The 18,292-nt window shown below is 43.2% G+C and overlaps 1 protein-coding gene across 6 annotated transcripts in view; it reads left to right on the forward strand.

Moving 5' to 3' along the window:
* The first annotated feature begins 894 nt into the window (after positions 1 to 894).
* Tmem87b (transmembrane protein 87B) overlaps positions 895 to 18,292 on the forward strand; it is a 52,558-nt gene continuing 35,160 nt past the window's right edge. Inside the window, exons 1-9 of one of the 6 annotated variants that reach the window (XM_008840353.3) lie at positions 897 to 1,305; positions 3,371 to 3,431; positions 6,975 to 7,066; positions 8,333 to 8,461; positions 10,775 to 10,825; positions 11,856 to 11,946; positions 12,638 to 12,699; positions 13,060 to 13,243; positions 14,708 to 14,807. In XM_008840353.3, the coding sequence (XP_008838575.1) occupies positions 1,141 to 1,305; positions 3,371 to 3,431; positions 6,975 to 7,066; positions 8,333 to 8,461; positions 10,775 to 10,825; positions 11,856 to 11,946; positions 12,638 to 12,699; positions 13,060 to 13,243; positions 14,708 to 14,807 (935 nt within the window). In that variant the 5' untranslated portion in view covers positions 897 to 1,140. Of the gene's footprint in view, positions 1,306 to 3,370; positions 3,432 to 6,974; positions 7,067 to 8,283; positions 8,462 to 10,774; positions 10,826 to 11,855; positions 11,947 to 12,637; positions 12,700 to 13,059; positions 13,244 to 14,707; positions 14,808 to 18,292 lie in introns of those variants that run through there. The other 5 variants (XM_017799945.2, XM_008840354.3, XM_008840355.3 and 2 more) reach the window with 5 other exon arrangements.

The raw sequence follows: 18,292 nt of genomic DNA on the forward strand, positions 1-18,292 counted from the left end.
GTACAGCAAAAGACAGATGCTGGCCCGCTTCCTCTGAGCTTTAAGCAATCAGGCAATTTTTCTTATTCTGAAAGTTAGTATCTTTCTTATAGACGTTAAATGCTCACAACACAATGCTTTGTGTTCAACCGGCCCTGGCTTCCAAGCACTTTCTGGGTACCTTGCAGGAAATTTATGTATGCATGTATGTATGTATGTATGCATGTATGTAGACCAGCTGGCCCTGAACTCACAGAGATCTGCCTGCCTTTTCTTGAGTGCTGGGATCAAAGGCGTGCGCTACCACTCTCGGCACCTTGCAGGAAATTAAAGAACTGTTGGTTGCCACAAATCTGAAAGGCTCGGGGAGGTGCAGAGGGTGCAAGAAACAGAACTTCCGCCCGCACTCCATCCATAGCCCTCACTGGCCAGGAATCCCGGATGGGAGAGCTTGGTGCCTCAGACTGGCTCCACTTCCCTGCCGAACCTGCCTTACACTTCGCCCAGGTCCAGAGCACCTCTAATCCGGCGACCCATCCTGGTCCCTGCCGAACCGGCTTCTCAGCCAAGTAGCAGTCGGATCTCCACACTTCAGTCCCGCCTCCCAGCCCCGCCCCGTCTTGCTGCTGGCCTCTCCTCCTTAACCTGCCCCCTTCTCCTCGCCCCTTTCCTTTTTGAGTCCCGCCCCTTTCCTTTCTTGGTCCCGCCCCCCCTCTGACTTTCCCCGCCGCCCCTCCATGCTTTCTCTAGTTCCGCCCAGGCCCGGCCCTGAGTCCCACCTCCCCGCCCGGCCCTTCAGTCACGTCGCGGTCCCGCCTTCCCACCACGCCTTCTCCCCATAACTCCGCCCACCCAATCACGTCCACAATTGGCCCTACCCCTTTTCCGCCCCGCCCCACTGTTGGCCACGCCCCTCCCAGCTCAGAGGTCTCCTTTATCTTCCGACTCTCCACTCCCCTCCGCGCCTCTCGTTCCGGCCGCGCCCCGAGTCCCACCTCCAAGTCTCAGCCCCGCTTCCCAGGCGCGCACAGCGCTTCCCCGCCTCGCCCGAGCCCAGCCTCTCCGTCGCGGACCCCGCCCTCCAGGCGGCCGAATCTGCTCCAGGTGCAGCCCCAGGGCGTGGTCGGGTTCCGGGAGCGCAGGTGCAGTTTCCGTGTCAAGATGGCCGCCTCCTGCCGCGCCTCGGCCTGGCTTCCTCCAGGCAGCTCCGGCCCCCTACCCACCGGGGCCCGGCTGCTGCGCGTCGCCCTGTGCCTCCTGTGCTGGGCCCCGACGGCTGTGGACGCTGTTCCTGAGCTCGGGCTCTGGACCAGGACGGTCAATGACGTAAGTGCGGTGTGGCCACCCGGACACCCAAGCGAGGCGCTACTCCCAGGGCCCTGACGGGGTCGCACACCCTGCGCGGCTCGGGCCTCAGGCTTATTTCCTGGCCTGTGCTGGACTTGCTCCGGGTCCCCTGAGCCTTTTTATGTCTCCTGGACTCTGGGAGAGGAGCGTCCCCTCCGCTGCCCGACCTGGGCTTCGGGGAAGAGCGACCAGGTCGTGCTTTAGACAGCTTCCCCTTCCACGCTCTCCACCCGCCGAGTCCTGGCATCTCTCTGTGTTCTGACATGGTGTGTCCATGTCATGTCCTTGTTTAGACCACAGCTCCAGTCTCTGCATAGCCAGTGGCATCATTGGGACTGGATACCTACCAGATTGCTGCCTCTGGAGCCATAGTCGCGAGGCCACAGGGAGATCTGTCCAGCCATTCTGTTAGCATCAAAATAAATTTAGAAGGGACCATGCAATAGTCACCTTTCCTTCTTGGGTTTCTGCTTATTTTCGAGCGCTCCTGTCATAGTTCCGGGACTTAGTGTAGAGGCGGGGCGGAACATGAGATTATGGATTGTTTAAAAAGGCGAGTCTGGAGGCTTGGTTGGATAGAAACTCTTCCTTAACAGGGCAGGCTGGCAGAGAACTTAGCGTCTTGTGTAGTTAGGAGATGATCTGGGAAGAATGCAGGAACAGAATTATGGAAAGTCTTGCAGAAGAAACCAGGAAGTGAGGAAGAGGCATTCTCACTGGTTTCTCTAGGGTCAGATGACTCATCCAGCTCTGTTTAGATAGAATGTATTGAAATGACATCCAAGTTCTGAAGATGAAATTTATATTTCTATTTACTCGCCCAAAAGTAATAGTATCAGAACCTACACATACTTCTTACAACCTAAACCTATACAAAAGATCAAATATAGGTAACTTCTGTATTGTTTAGACTGATTATACCCATTTTTTTCAAGAGTCTTCTGAGTTGGCACCCTGTGTTATATGCATACCAATGATAAGATCTGAGTGTCTCTATTGCTGAATTCCTCTTATCAAAAACCAACATTTGGGGACTGGAGAGATAGCTCAATGGTTAAGAGTACTGCTCTTGAAGAGGACCCAAGTTCAAATCCCAGTACGCATATGGCATCTAACAACCATCTATCTATAACTCCAGTTCCAGGGGATCCAACACCTTCTTCTGGCCTCCCTAGCACTGAACAACATGGGCGCACTTACATACATGCGGGCATAACGTTCATACACATAAAATAAAATTAAATCAAGGAGTAAAAGCAACATTTGTGAACCATCCTTCACAGTTTCCTGCTTCTTTCTATAGTGAATGCAATTGAGCCAATAATAATTACTGGAAAAAGATACTGGGGGTGAATCATCTCTGTTAGTCTACTTGAGCATGTGTGCAAAGAGCTTTGCCAAGTAAACTTTGGATAGTGAGCCTCCCCCGAGAATGGCAGATTAAGTTTGTTTCTTGACTGCCATATGATTTAGTCAGGCTGAGTTTATCTCCTGTGTGCTTAGGCCAGTAGGATGAGAAAAGACTTTGCAAAAAGTAGGCTAATTCCCCCTCCCCATTTTGGGTTGTCAGAATTTGTCCTTTAGAACAGAAAGAGAGAGTGGGACTTTCATTTGTACTGTGAATCTTATCAAAAAATGATTCTTTTAGCTATAAAAATCAGCAAAGAGTTTGCATACCACCACACACCATACTCTAGACTAGTCATTGCTCTTGCAAAGATGAAATTTTCCATGTAGCCCCTTCCCTCAGGGAGCTCACACAATAGCAGGTGCAACACATAAGTAGATGTTTATTCCCCTCACAGCACGTTTGGAATATTGTACGAACACTGATGGAGCCCTGGTCTTTGGAGATATGTAGCTGGTCTGACTTGGCAAGAAAAGTAGTGGGACAATAGCAGTATGGGAAATTCTTGGTCTTTCTGTTGAATTAAGTTCTGGCATGTGGTACAGGGATTAAAGTTCTGTATTTACAAGGATGAAACTACATTTAAACAATAGACAAAAAAGTTTAAGATTTTTCTGTATTTGTTTTTCACTTTAGAAATCAGGACCTTTGATATTTAGGAAAACTATGTTTAACTCTACTGACATCAAGTTTTCTGGTGAGTATAATAATATAAACATTTGACATATACTCTAAATGAATACATAAATGTAACCATATATATTAAGCTGAGTGTTTCATTTTTAACTGGTTGTAACATTTTAGAATTTCATTTCATTCAAGGCTTGATTATTTGCAAGAATGGATTTGTTTTTCTAATCCTCTTTCTAAAAATATAGTATGACTCAGTCTTCAAAAATTATAATTGAAGGACCAGTGTAATGGCTTAATGGATAAAATTGTTTGCCATGAAAGCCTGACTCTTGAGTTCAGTCACTAGAACCCACAGTAGAAGGAGAGAACCAACTTCCTCTGGCCTCTACACAAGTATTGTGACATGCACACACCCACATTCATACAAATACACACACACACATACACACACACTAATAAAGGAAAAATATAAAAATTATAATTAATGTCTAATAAAGTAAGCTTCAGTGAAAAAGTATTTGCTTTCTGTGAAATTTGACTTTGAGTCCCAATTTTTTTTTGGGGGGGGGTCTTTTTGAGACAGGGTCTCCTTGTAGCCCCAGCCGTCCTGGAACTCACTATGTGGACCAGGCTGGCCTTGAACTCACAGAGATCCGTCTGCCTCTGCCTTCCGAGTGCTGGGATTAAAGGCGTGCGCCACCACACCTGGCTGAGTCCTAAATTTTAAGACCAGACAAATCCCTGTTTTGGATATATCATGATTGTGACATACTGAAAATGTTCTAAATGTTCATGATAAATAGAATCAAGTAAAAATTTCTGTACACTAACATTTTAATTAGAGTTTTAGGACTTTAGAAAGTGAAAATATTTAAGTACTTTGTAATTACTGAATGCACCAGGGCTACCAACATTTTTTGCTACTTTTAATGAGCTAACAATGGATTATAGTCACTGTGGTGGAATTTCTTCTGGTTTCCAATATTTTGATTAGGAAAGTTGATTGCTAGAATTAAAGTCTGAGGATAAGGAGTTTTCACTGAGTAAAGCAAACTGACTTGCCAGTATCCATAGCTGTGTCCTTTTTACTCCAGGCTCAGATCACCTGGAATGACTCTGCCATTTGTGTGTGTGGTTTTTTGTTCTGTTTTTTTGTTTTTATTTTATTTATACAATATTTTATTATTTTAATCTTTTGTGTATGACTGTATTGCCTGCATGTATGTAAGTGCACCCGTGTCGTGCAGTGCCTGTGGTGGTCAGAAGAAGGTGTTGGATTCCCCTGGAACTGGAGTTATGGTTGTTAGCCACCCTGCGGGTGTTGGGCATCAAACCTGAGTCCTCTGCAAGATCAGCTGGTGTTCTTAACCACTGAGCCATCTTTCCAGCCCCTTTTTTATTTTTTATGTGTATGAGTATATTACAAGCATGTATGTAAGTGTACCCATGTGGTGCAATGCCCACAGAGGTTAGAAGAGGCCATCGGATCCCCTGGAACTGGAGTTATGGATGGTTGTTAGCTGCCATGTGGCTGCTGGGAATCAAACCCTGGTCCTATGCAAGAGTGGGTGGTGCTCTTAATCTCTGAGCCATCTCTCCAGCTCCAATCTGTCACTTGTGGGTATTGTTGAGGGAAGTTGACAGCCAGCAGCCAGAAAGAAGAGGTGGTTTCAAGATGCTGTGTGATTTCATAGCTCATCACAGTGATAAATAAAAGGAAATAGCAGTCCCAGGTGGGCAAGGAAAAACTTCCATACATCTGCTTTAATGAAATTCTGTCTCAAAGTCTAGACAAGTAGGTTTTGAAAGAACCTCAGACTAGGCCTAGCAAAATGTGATTTGAAGGGAAAAAAAATAGTCCAGGTTACAGAAACAAAATTTGATTTTTAAGAACTCATTATTACATAATGCCTTACCTCAGTTGAAGAGCAAGACTGTCATAGAAAAATGGAGCAGCAAAGGGATTTGAGCAGAAGCCTCACACAGCTGGGCTTTATGCAAAACCTGGGAGTGCCCAACAGCACTGTTAGGAGAGAGGTCTTCCTGAACCGTGCAGCATGTGAATGGCAGGTAGGGAGGAAGCAGTCACTTGAGCCCCCTTGTGATGCCCTGCACACCAGGCAGCCTCACCACTGCTGGGCTTCCTGGGAAACATGCTGAAAGGAGGGAGGTATTGCTCATTCTGTGGCCACTTTATAGTTGCTTCTCATTAAGTAGTCTGGGGCAAGCATGAGGCTGAGTTCTGAGAATTGTCAGGCTTATTCCTATGTGTGACAGGACGTTTTCCAGCCAGAGACTCAAGGGGATTACTGTGCAGATTTCTCTTACTATGTCTCTATGGAGTTTTAATTTATTGGGTAATCTGTCATGGAAATTCTACCAGCCTTAACCTTTTGAACTTCTGCCTATGGGCTCAGTTTGGGCTCTGTGTTGTCATCAGCCTTTAAGGTGATATACAGTGATCCTAGCTGTATTAGTCACTCACATCTTCAAAACAAGAGCAGCTGGAGACCTCCCCAGGTTTTAGAACTCTCTAAGCCCACCCCTAGTGACTTGCTTCCTCCAGGATAGCCATACCTTCTAAGACCTCCCCAAACAGCACCACCATCTGGGGATAAAATGTCCAAATACTTGGAGCCTATGGGGAACATTTTCATTCAAACCATCACACTAGCCTTCTGGTACTCATGGCCTACCACATTCTAACAGAGTTGGTCTTATACTAACAGAAGTATGTCATACTGTGTCTGAGGCTATGTGAGAAAAAGATACTCTGGCTCCTCTGCTCCTTCCCTGATAACCTGCACTGGAGAAGCCAGCTGCCCTGACTTAAGGACACATCCTACAAGAGCTTCCTCTAGCTTTAAACTTAACTCTTTTTCATCTAATCACACCACCCTGAACTTAAAGCATTTCATGATGTTTTATGATATTCAAAAGGAAGATCAGCCTCCTTGGTAAAGCATAAGACCTCTCATGACTTTCCCCCAGCACTCTTCAGCTCACCTTTTCCCCTTTCCTGCAGTCTGTGTTCTAACCATAACCAGGCTGTCACCCTCAGGCCGGGCTCACACTTATTCTAGGCCTAAGTGCATCCCATTACCTTCCTTCACCTGACTCACTCCTGCTTTTCTTCTTCCTGCAGCTAACTAGCCCATAGTCCTAGACTGTGCTGGGTTCCCTGCCCAGTGCCTGCTTGACACCCTATTCTCAGTCTGTTAGGCTACTGAAAGCACTTGTAAACTGTCTCCTCTGCACTGCCTCTTAGTTCATATATAGGAATTATTCTTGTTAACCTCAGTAAAAGACTCGTTCAGTATACTTTGAGTAAGAAGACTGTGTTAGACTGATAGAAGCTACAATTGAGCAAGTCAGGCTACTTAACTGATTTCAACATTGAACTTATATTTGAATAGTGTTATAGCAAGTTTCAATTAACTATAAAAGCTTAATTTTTCTGTGTCATGTTGCAGTGACTTAGATAACATTTTACTCATTAACATTAAAATAACCTGTTTGAAACAGTATTCTTGAAACTTTAAGTTTATACTAGACTGTGATATTGACATAAAATGAAATGTAATGTGAAATGTCTTTTTCTGAACAGTTAAGTCATTCAGCTGCTTTGGGCCTGTGAAGTTTACCATAGAGTGGCATTTGAAGTATCACACCTGTCACAATGACTACTCTGAGCTGGAGGTGAGTAAAATAGACCCGTAGTGAAGGAAAAATATAAGTATAGAGATTAATAGCTCATCAAGCAAGGAGGCTGGAAGTAGAGATTATAATTTTAGAAGTGGGCCAGATTAAGTGTATGTTGTTTGAGGAAACTATAATCCTTCTAATCTTGTGAGTATCTTATGAAAAATTAGAGTTGTAGGAACTGAAAAATTATCTTATGAAAAATTAGAGTTGTAGGTAAGGGGGCTGTGGGTCAAATACACATGGAAAGTCACCTTAATTTGAGAAGGAAATTGAGATTTCACATCATTCAAAAGATGAGTCATATGAAAGCCAGAACTTAAGAGAGGACAAGTAGATTCAATGTGTTCAAGCCAATCTCAGAAGTGAGAAGAAAAGAGAGTCTGGAGAAGAGCAGAGGAGAGGAGGAAGAAGAGCCCAAGGAAGCTTCTCCTCCGAAGCCAGGACTCCTTCCCCCCAGTGCACAGGGCTCCTGTGGGCTTCTGCAAGATGTTCTTTACTTTATAAATGAGCTGTCCTTTTTCCTCTCTTTTTTTCTGTTGTCAGCATGGACACATTAATTTTCACTTTGTTTTATAGGCTATTATCAGTTATTCTTTTTATTTATTCTCATATTGTCCTGTATTTGGTCTGTGAGAGCTACCCAATGGGGAGCTGCCATTAGTAGCTTGGTTGTTCATGTATTCTAGATGCACAAAACCTCAGGTCCTTGGAGATAAGCTACTTTTGCTTTATGTTACTGTTTGCTTGCCCTTCTTTGTAATTAAATGCTCTTTTCTTTCTCTGTAAAATCTCTTTCACATAGGATAAAATAGATGTAGTCCCAGGATATATTTTTTCTGGGAGCTATTTCTTTGTGGTGGTACATTGTTTTTTTTCTGAGTCAGAGTCTCCCTATATATTCCAGGCTAGCCTTATATACCCACATCGCCTGCCTTGGCCTCCTAGGTACTGGGATTAAGAGGCATGCACCTCCATGCCTGGCTATGATAGTATCTGAATCTCTTTTCTCATGATAAGACCATGCTTGTATGCTGTATTATTATTGTACTTGAATATGTTAGAATGGCTAAAATGATATGATCACCTCAGTTATATTTAGAATTACATTTAACCTTTTTTTCCTCTTTGGTATTTTATTGCATATTTTCAAGTATTCCAAACTGAATTAACTCTTGATATTATTTAGATATGAAGTTTTATTTATCTTCTAGGAAAAGAAGTGTGGAAATAAGTTATAACATAGAATTTTACCTTGGGTAGGAGATGTCCCAAAAACGTGAACTTCATGATCAGGACTTCTGTGCTTATTTCAAGAACATTGACTGTTGGACAACAAAAAATGAAAACTTAGATTGCAACAGTGATTTACAGGTGTTTCCCTCATTAAACGTGAGTATCTATCTGTCTTGCCATGTTAAAATGTAGTTTCTTTTATTCATAGTGTATTTAAATACCAACTTAATGTTTTGTCAGTATTTTGATAAAGAAAATTTAATTTGTCAAGTCTTAGTACATAATAAGGTAGTAGGATATAAGAAAGAAATTAGGGGGCTGGAGAGATGCTCAATGGTTAAGAGCACTGGCTGCTCTTTCAGAGGACCGAGGTTTGATTCCTAGCACCCACACAGTAGTGAACAACAGTCTGTCACTCCAGTTTCAGGGGATCCAATGCCCTCTTCTGGCCTCTGTGGGCTCTGCATAGCATGTGTGCACTTGCTTACCTGCAGGCAGTACACTCATACACATAAAAATAAAAATGATAAAATAAGCCAAACGTGGTGGTACACATCTTTAATCCCAGCACACAGGAGGCAGAGGCAGGCGGATCTCTGTTAGTTCAAGGCCAACCTGGTCTACATAGTGAGTTCCAGTCCAGCTGGGCCTGCAGAGAGACCCTGTCTCAAAAAGACCAAAAAACAAATGAATAAAATAAATAAATAAAATAAAAAAGAAATTAGTATCCTTCTCCTTTTCTCTGTGTTTTTTGTTTGTTTGTTTGTTTGTTTGTTTGTTTGTTTGTTTGTTTTTCTTCTTGAGTTAAGGTCTCACTGTGTAGTCCTGGCTGGCCTGGAACTCACTATGGAGACCAGCCTGGCCTAGAACTCACTATGTAGACCAGGCTGACCTCAAACTCAGAGACTCTGCCTGCTTCTGCCTCCATAATGCTGAGATTAAAAGTGTGCACCACCACGCCAGGCTCCGTTCCTTTTCTTTGTCCATTTTTCCCAGTATCCTTGCAAGAGCTTTGTAGGATCTTCTCTCTCCCGTTTATCTCTCATTCTCTCCACTGTGGTCAGGCCATTACCCTTAACGTCCCATCAGATCAGCCCTAGTCAAGATTACCTGTGACCTCCATGCTGTTAAGGCCAGTGATCTATCACTCTTATCAAAGGTGTTGCCTCATTATCAGCATTTATAAAATACTATATCTCAACATTTTTTCTTGTGCGCCTGTTAGCTCTTCCAGCCTGCTATTTTGTAGACACTAATAGCCATCATCCCAGGGCTGGAGAGATGGCTCAACAGTTAAGAACACTGGCTTCTCTTGCAGAGGACCTCTGGGTTCAGTTCTTAGCACCCACATGGAATCTAATAACTATCTGTAACTCCAGTTCCAGGGGAATCTGGTGCCCTTTTCTGAACTCTGTGGGCATTATACAATATGGGTACACTTACATGCAGGCAGTACACTCATACAATAAAGTAAAGATCATAAATAAAATTAAAGTAACCATCATCTCTGAAGAATGAGGTTATGGATCATTGTAACTGCCCCACCCCCTAAAAATTCTATATCAAAATGTCTTTAGTAAAAAAATTGAAAGTTCTTTTTAAAATTTTGTATAGAAGTGGGTCTGGAGAGATGGCTCAGTGGTTAAGAACACTGGCTGCTCTTGCGGAGGACCTGGCACCCATGTAGCAGCTGACAACAATCTATAGCTCCAGTTCCAGGGGATCTGACCCCCTTTTCTGGCTTCCATGGACATTGCATGCACAGGTGCACTAGCATGCATGGTGCAGGTAAAACACTCATACACATAAAAAAATTGTGTAGAGACATAATGAACATGCAGAGAAGTACATGTAGCTGTACACCTCTGAGTTTTCAAAAACTGTGTAGATCAAATACAGGTTTTTTTTTTTTTTTTTTTTTTTTTTTAGACAGGGTATCCCTGTAGCTCCAGCTGTCCTGGAACTCTCTATGTAGACCAGGCTAGCCTTGAACTCAGAGATCCACGTGCCTCTGCCTCCCGAGTGCTGGGATTAAAGGCGTGCGCTACCACGCCTGGCTAAATACAGAATTTTTTAAACACCTAGAACCCATTTTAATTTTCTATACTTTCCTAACAGCAACCGCTCTCCAATGGTAACCTCATTATTATGAAAGTAATTCATAAGCAGCAGAATTTTGTTATGCATGTTCAGAGTACATTGAGAATCGCTCTCTGATATTTAGCTTCTAAATCTGTTTTGGAGAACACGGTCTTCTTGTGTAACCCTGACTGGCCTGGAACTCTATTTATATAGAGCAGACTGGCCTCGAACTCAGAGATCCACTTGCCTCTGCCTCTCCCAGGCAGGAATCAAAGCCATGTGCTCCCACACCTGACTTTCTTCTAGCACGTCTGTCTTAATTATTAAAACTGTTTTTCTACATAGAAATGTAGTAATGTAAAATGAGATTGTTTTATTCTTTTCCAGAATAAAGAACTGACAGGCATAAGAAATGTTTCAAGCCAGGAAGGTTCAATGGTAAACCATTTTATTTGTCTTTAAATCAAATATGCACAAATTATAGCAAGACTGAAAAATAAATCTGATGGATACTAGGAGAATGACAGAGTTATTAAAATTAGAAAAGAAAAAAGGGAGCTGTTTAGAACAGTTATGTTTTCTTGTTTGTTTCTTATAGACCTAGCACATATTGTTTCTAATTTTTGTTTTAAAATCTCTTTTAAAAAGCTGTAATTTAAGACTAACTCTGCAGCCCCTTTTTTCTTTAATAAGTTCCAGTTCTCAGCATAGCTGTGGGCTGCTATTGTCATTAAAGGTGTGAAGCTAGAAGCCATCAATGTAGCACAGCAGGGATGGAAATTGTGGTATTTGGGGGAATTACTAAGAGTCAGAGGCTAAGAGGTGCAGAGGCGTAGAGGGAATTATATGCAGGGGCTAGAACTGGGCATAGGAGAGATTAAAAATAGCCTTTATGTGTTTGTATAGTGACCTCACACTTCCCCAGCCACTTTAAAAGAAGTTTAATAATAAAAAGACACCCTGCTGCAGTACCTGGGACATTCTTTGCACAAACTGTCTTAAGTGGAATAGGAAATGAAAGGAAGAGATAGAAAATATTCAGGGAGGCGGACTGTGGCCAGGTTGGTTATGCAGCAACATTGGAAGAGTCAATAGCATCACCATGGGCAAGGTCTCACTATGTACCCCTGGCTGACCTAAAACTATCTATGTAGAGCAGACTGTCCCCAGACTCACAGAGATCTACTTACCTCTGCTTCCTGAGTACTGAGATTAAAGGAATGCACAACCAGGCCCACCCTAGAAAAAAAAATTGAATGATAATATTAAAGAAAACATTGAATAGGAATATAGGGAGAACCTGTGGAAATGTATTATTATAAGTAGCAAAAGACATTGAAGAATGGGAACCTTTTACTTGCTTCCCCTTTGGGTATGGGGAAATTGTTTTGAAATGTTTACAATCATATAACTGTATTTTATATACCAATCTGCTTCAAAGAACAAAGAATTGTTCTTCCCATTTTAGGACATCGTAGCCAGGACACAGAGGGATGGCTTTCACATCTTCATTGTCTCTATTAAAACAGACAAAACAGATGCAAACTGGAATTTGAATGGTACAGTTAACCCTTATGCATACATTCTTTGTACACCATAGATTTTGTCATTAATGTGAATATATTCTCTATTAAAAACGTGTCTTTCAAAAGTGGATTTCTGTGGGCAGGAGAGATGGCTCAGCAGTTAAGTGCACTGATTGCTCTTGCAGAGGACTGGGGTTCTATTCCCAGCACCCGCATGGCCGCTAACAACTAACTCCAGTCGATCCAGCACCCTTTTCTGACCTCCACAGGCATTGCGCAACATGGGTACTCTTACATACATGCCGGCAGTACACTCATACACATAAAACAAAAAATAATAATAAAATATTTTAATGTATTTCTCTTTGCCATACATCTGAAGACTTAAAACTTTGTGCTTATCTTAATACTGATTGTGCGTGTATTATCTACATGTATGTAAGTGTACCTGTGTTATGCAGTGCCTGTGGAGGTCAGAAGAGAGCATCGGATCCCCTGGAACTGGAATTAAGGATAGTTGTGAGCCACTATGTGGGTGCTGGGAACTGAACTGGGGTCCACCTCAAGAACAGCCAGTGCTCTTAACTGCTGAGCCATCTCTCCAGCTCCCTAATATTTATGTTTTAAATGGACTGGGGAAAAGTAGATTTGGGAAATGAGCTTATATTTTGAAAACCTGATTATTAACTTGTTTTTCTTCTGTCCCTACTGTTGCTGCTACTAGTTTCTCTTTCTATGGTGGGGCCTCATGGATATATCTCTGCATCAGATTGGCCTCTAATGATTGTGAGTATTTCTCATCCCCCCCTTTTTATTCAGATGAATTTAAATTTTTTTTTTTTAGACAGGGTCTCCCTGTAGCACCAGCTGGCCTGGAACTCACTATGTAAACCAGGCTAGCCTTGACCTCACAGAGATCCTCCCGTCTCTGCCTCCTAAGTGCTGGGATCAAAGGCGTGCGCCACCACGCCCAGCAAGGTTTAAAAATTTCCAGAGCTCAATGGTGGCAAGTTTTCCTAAGTAATGCTTTGACACACCCTCTTTCTGGTTCCAGAGTGATTGGAGATGAAGGGTAGGAGATGCTAGAAATGCCAGCTCTCAAATGGTCCGAAGGGTTAGTGACTAACATTGTTTCTCTTCCTGCAGTTTTACATGGTGATGTGTATTGTTTACATATTATATGGTGTCCTCTGGTTGATGTGGTCTGCCTGTTACTGGAAAGATATATTAAGAATCCAGTTCTGGATTGCCGCTGTTATTTTCCTAGGAATGCTTGAAAAAGCAGTTTTTTATAGTGAATACCAAAACATCAACAGCACTGGACTGTCAAGTAAGTTTTGACTGTCTCCACAATGAGTGTGATGCAGTTTAGCATGTATGAGCAGAGCTGCAGGAGGCCCTGCAGTGGTTTGCAAATAGCTGTATTGTCAGTGAAGAGGAGGGAAGCCAAGAAGAGAGTGTCAGGGCCTTGGGAGATTGCTCAGTGAGTAAACCACTTGCTGTACAAGTATGAAGACATGAGTTTGAATCCCAGAACTCCCATAAAAGCTAGATGTGACTGCACATGTGCCTATAACCCCAGTGTTGTGGAAGTAGAGACACGGGGATTACTAGGGCTTGCTGACTGTCAGCCTAGCTCCAGGTTCAGTGACAGAATAAGGTGGAGAGAGCCTCTGCATGGATTGGTATGTGCACCCACCACATCCCCCCCAATACACACATACATGACACAATGAGATGCCAGGGTAGGACCATGACTGGGCTAGTATATGTGTTCTTTTTATCTTGTTTTCTTTCTCGATAACTTTCCTTTCAGTTTTCTTCCTGGGAAAAAGAAAATTCTCATTCTTTGAGGCTCAGGTGGGATTAAAACAACACCAAGTTCTGTGTTTGGATACTTTAGGTGTGGCCAGTGCTTTTAGCATCAAATCTAGAGTTCATAACAGGGTCTCTAAACTCCATGAGTGGTCCCTGCCTCCTTACTGTGCTCTTTCTTGACTTCCCGACACTGCACTCTGCTGCAGACGTACTGTGTACGCTTCTTCCAGCATATTTGCTTTCCCTTTCTCCTTGCTTGCCTGGGCTTTTGTCTTTGCTTTGCCCTTTCCTTGCCCCAGATACTTGAAGTCCTCATTTAAATTTGATTTTTGTGAGCTTTTATAGACCAACTTCCACCTTCCCCAAATGTGATCCTTCTAGTCCCAAGGTTCCTGTGTCATATCCAGCACTTCTTGCTGAGTTCTGTTCCTGTACGTGGCCTAAACAGAGTACAGGGTCTACGCAGATAGGGAGCAAGGTGCCTCTTGACTATGATAGCCATACAGTTGGCGCCTAATGAATATTTTCCATTTGTTTTTGTGGTTTTAAATGGAACCCAGGACCCTGCGCATGCTAGGCAAGCGTTTTACTACTTACACATTTTAATGAACAAACGAAGGCACCTGGAGAAGAGAGCCCTCCGAGAACATTATGGCTTTCAGATATTTACTGGGCATGAAAAGGGTTGTAGTTCTGTGTAGCATCAAGGGGAAGAACAAAAGCAGAGGGAGCTTGGGGCAGGTTTCAGCTGACATAGACTGCCCAGTGGAGCTGATCAGACTTGTGGTGAATTCTTCAAAAGGCAGCGAGTTCCTTTTCACTGAGGTTTGAAATGTCAGTTGGATTAGATGACTTGTAAATCAGATATGCTAATTAGTCTGAGGTCAGATGTCATTGTACATAGCACTGTTTTAGAATCTTAGTTGGAATGTCTCCAGAAGTATGTACAATGAATTTTCTTTTTTCTCCCTTTCAGCCCAAGGTTTACTGATATTTGCAGAGTTGATATCTGCGATTAAGAGGACATTGGCTCGCCTTCTTGTGATCATTGTGAGCTTGGGTTATGGCATTGTGAAGTAAGTATTGCTGTGTTGAAAAGCTACTTACTCTCCAGGCTAGTGCTTAAACCACAACCTTTGTGGAACTGGAAACTTGTCAGTGTCATATCTGCAAAGAATATGGAATTAAAATATGGGCATGGACTAGCTAGTTTATATTATCTCCCAGTGAAGCACCTGAATTTCAATTCTAGGAACTTATTTTATCGTATTTGAGATAGAGTCTTGTGTTTGCCAGAGTGGCCTTGAACTTCTGATCCTCCTTCCTCCACCCCTAGTGCTGGGATTATAGGCATGTACCAACATGTCCAGTTTTATGTAGTGCTGACAATTGAACATGCTATGGCTTTTCAATTGCCATATTCTCAGAGAATTTCAGTAACTTTTTGTTGTTAGATCAATAGTTAACTTTAAGAATAGTGGAAAACACCCAGGTGTTGGGAGGCAGAGGCAGGCGGATCTCTGAGTTACAGGCCAGCCTCAGCCTGGTCTACAAAGTAAGTTCCAGGCCAGCTGGAGCTACAGGGAGACCCTGTCTTAAAAAGACCAAAAAAAAAGAATAGTGGAAAACCATTTTCTAGTCTCTGGACAGTCAAGTTTTTTGCTTATTTTGTTTTCTTTTAAATATTTTATTTGTTATTGTTATTTTATGCGTATGACTGTATTACCTGCCTGTGTGTAAGTGCACTCATGTTATGCAGTGCCCGTGGAGATTAGAAGAGGGCATCGGATCCCCTGGAACTGGAGTTATACTTGTTAGCCACAATGTGGGTGCTGGGAACCATACCCAGGTCCTCTGCAAGAGCAGCCAGTGCTCTTAATCACCAAGTCATCTCTCCAGCCTCCAGCCCCCTCCCCCCCCGACCCTTTTTTTTCTTTTTGTTCTTAAAAACTCTTTTGGGGGCTGGAGAGATGGCTCAGTGGTTAAGAGCACTGACTGCGCTTGCAGAGGACCTGGGTTCGAGTCCCAGCACCCACATGGTGGCTAGGAACCATCCTTAACTCTAGTTCCAGGGGAATCCAAAGCCCTCTTCTGACCTCCGCCATATTGCACAGCAGGGATGTACTCACATATATGCAGGCAATACACTCATACACATAAAATAAAAATAAGTAAAATTAAAAAAAAAACTTTTGAAGCAAAGTCCCTCAATTTGTAGCCAAGCTGGACTCAATCTCATGATCCTTCTTACAGTTAAGCTTTTATAGTTGTATGTGAGTGTTTCAGAGAGTGGATTAAATCAAGTCATCCTCCTGAGGATGCACCCTCCTCTCCCCAAGCCTGGGAATTGCCTCGCGTGCCTGGTGTGAAGATGGGAGGTCTTGACTTCCTTTTGCTCACTGCTCTTTTCAGGCCACTTTTCTTCTCTCTTTCCTAAAACCTCCAAACTCCCTGAAGCTCAAGCCTTCCAACCAGATCACCCCATTACATCTTATTGCAGTCATTTGTGCACTTGAGATTTCTCCCCTCATCCCTTCACTCTGAGAGCAGCCTTCACTGTCTCCCTTGGCTCGTCTTCTGTTAAGAGTCCTTGTGATTTTGCCAGCCGTGTGGCTGATCCTGATCTTACCTCTTTGCCTCCTACCCTTGCCCCTCATCTCTGTTGCTGACTCCCATGGCCATTTTCTGGACCTTATTATGCATAAGTGTACTCATTTCATAATCTTCATTTTAAATAATCAATTTTTTCAGTGGTCACCTCCTAATAGCTTTAGTCATTTTTTTTTTTTCTTCAAGAGTTTATTTTTGATCTTTTTGAGACAGGGTCTCCCGGTAGCTCCAGCTGTCCTGAAACTCACTATGTAGACCAGACTGGCCTTGAACTCACAGAGATCCACCAGTCTTTGCCTCCCAAGTACTGGAATTAAAGGCGTGTGCCACCACACCACACCCGGCAGAGTTTATCTTACTTTTAATGATGTGTATACATGTATGGGGGTGTGTGCACATGAGTACAGCACCTGCAGAGGGAGGTTGGATCTCCTGGAGCTGGAGTTATGGGCGTTTGTGAGCTGCCCAACATGGATGCTCTGTAAGAGCAGTATGTGCTCTTAAACTACTCAGCCATCTCTCCAGCCCTAGTTCAGTGATTTTGCCCCTCGTATGACCTCTGGCCTTTGGCTCTTGCACCTTCTACTGTTGTGTCTTACCCTCTTCCTCTCACATAGATTTCTTGGTCCAGCAGTGCACTGGCATCTGATGCTCCTGCCTGTCTCTTATTGAACGTTTTCACAAAATCCCAGCCTTTATAAAGCCAGCCTTCCACCTACTTCAAGCTCATATTTGAGCAGAAGAGTTTGTCTGAGAAGGACACGGCCATGCTGCCCAGATGGTTTTGCTAGATTCCCTTGCCAGTGTATTTCTTACTCTCTCACTCTGCAGAGGGGTGTACCCCTTGCGCCACCCCCTCCCCCAGCCCCCAGTCTAGACTACATGCTGTACCTTCCTCTTCTTAACCGGGTAGACCATCCCTACTATAGACTCCTCATCTGTCAAGGAAACTGGGCCAGCAGTTGGTTTGACTTTTTTTTCCTGCATCTTGAGTTTCCTCTCTGGCGAGTCCGTCTGTCAGCTTGCTGTTGTTTCTACCATCTTTAAAAACAGAGCCCTCGCTGAGGCCCATGTGGCCCTCTCTTGTTTCTACCTGGTTTTCTTAAGGAGTAGTCTCAATAGAATAATAGGCAAGATCTTCCCAGAACAGCTCAAAGAATGAGGGTGGTTGAGGTGGCAAGGGCAGAGGATTCTAAAAATATGTGTGGGACCTGAGGATTTGATTCCTTGCTTCTTTCTGGCCTCTGCCCTGAGTCATCTTGTAAAGATCTTTAACAATACTCTGTCCCCTCATCATTTTTATTATTATTGCTATATTACTGTTTAATTCTGCCCCATCCCCAACTCAGATGTTAGTCCTATGGAGAAAGAGTTTTTCTTGTTTTGTGGCCTCAACTCAGACGCCAGTGTGAGCCCTTCTCCATGGGAGGCACTCCCATTTTACGCTACATTGAAACTATGCATTTATACTGCAGGCTCAAGACTGACAAGAGTTTGCAGGATTTTAGCCAGGAAATCTTTTTTTTAAATTTGACTTTAAAATTTTTTTATTATTTTTGTGCAGACGTTCAATAAATGAGACTTGATCAGAGGAAAAAAAAATTTTTTTTATTATTTTTGTGTATGAGTATATTGCCTGCATGTAGGTAGGTGTACCCATGTTGTGCAATGCCCAAGGAGATCAGAAAAGGGCATTGGATCCCCTGCAACTGGAGTTAAAGACGATTGTTAGCCATCATATGGGTGTTGGGAATCAAACCCAGATCCCCTGCAAGAGCAGTCAGTACTCTACCCACTGAGCCATCTCTCCAGCCCCTTAATTTGACTTTTATTGAGAATAATCATTTGAAATTCTTTCCCAGATGCCTGGTCTACATAGTGAGTTCCAGGACAGCTGGGGCTACAGGGAGACCCTATCTCAAAAAGACAAAAAAAAAAAAAAAAAAAAAAA

Source organism: Nannospalax galili, unplaced genomic scaffold (genome assembly GCF_000622305.1).
Source record: "Nannospalax galili isolate Female #2095 unplaced genomic scaffold, S.galili_v1.0 scaffold1941, whole genome shotgun sequence".
In the NCBI taxonomy this organism is placed as follows: domain Eukaryota; kingdom Metazoa; phylum Chordata; class Mammalia; order Rodentia; family Spalacidae; genus Nannospalax; species Nannospalax galili.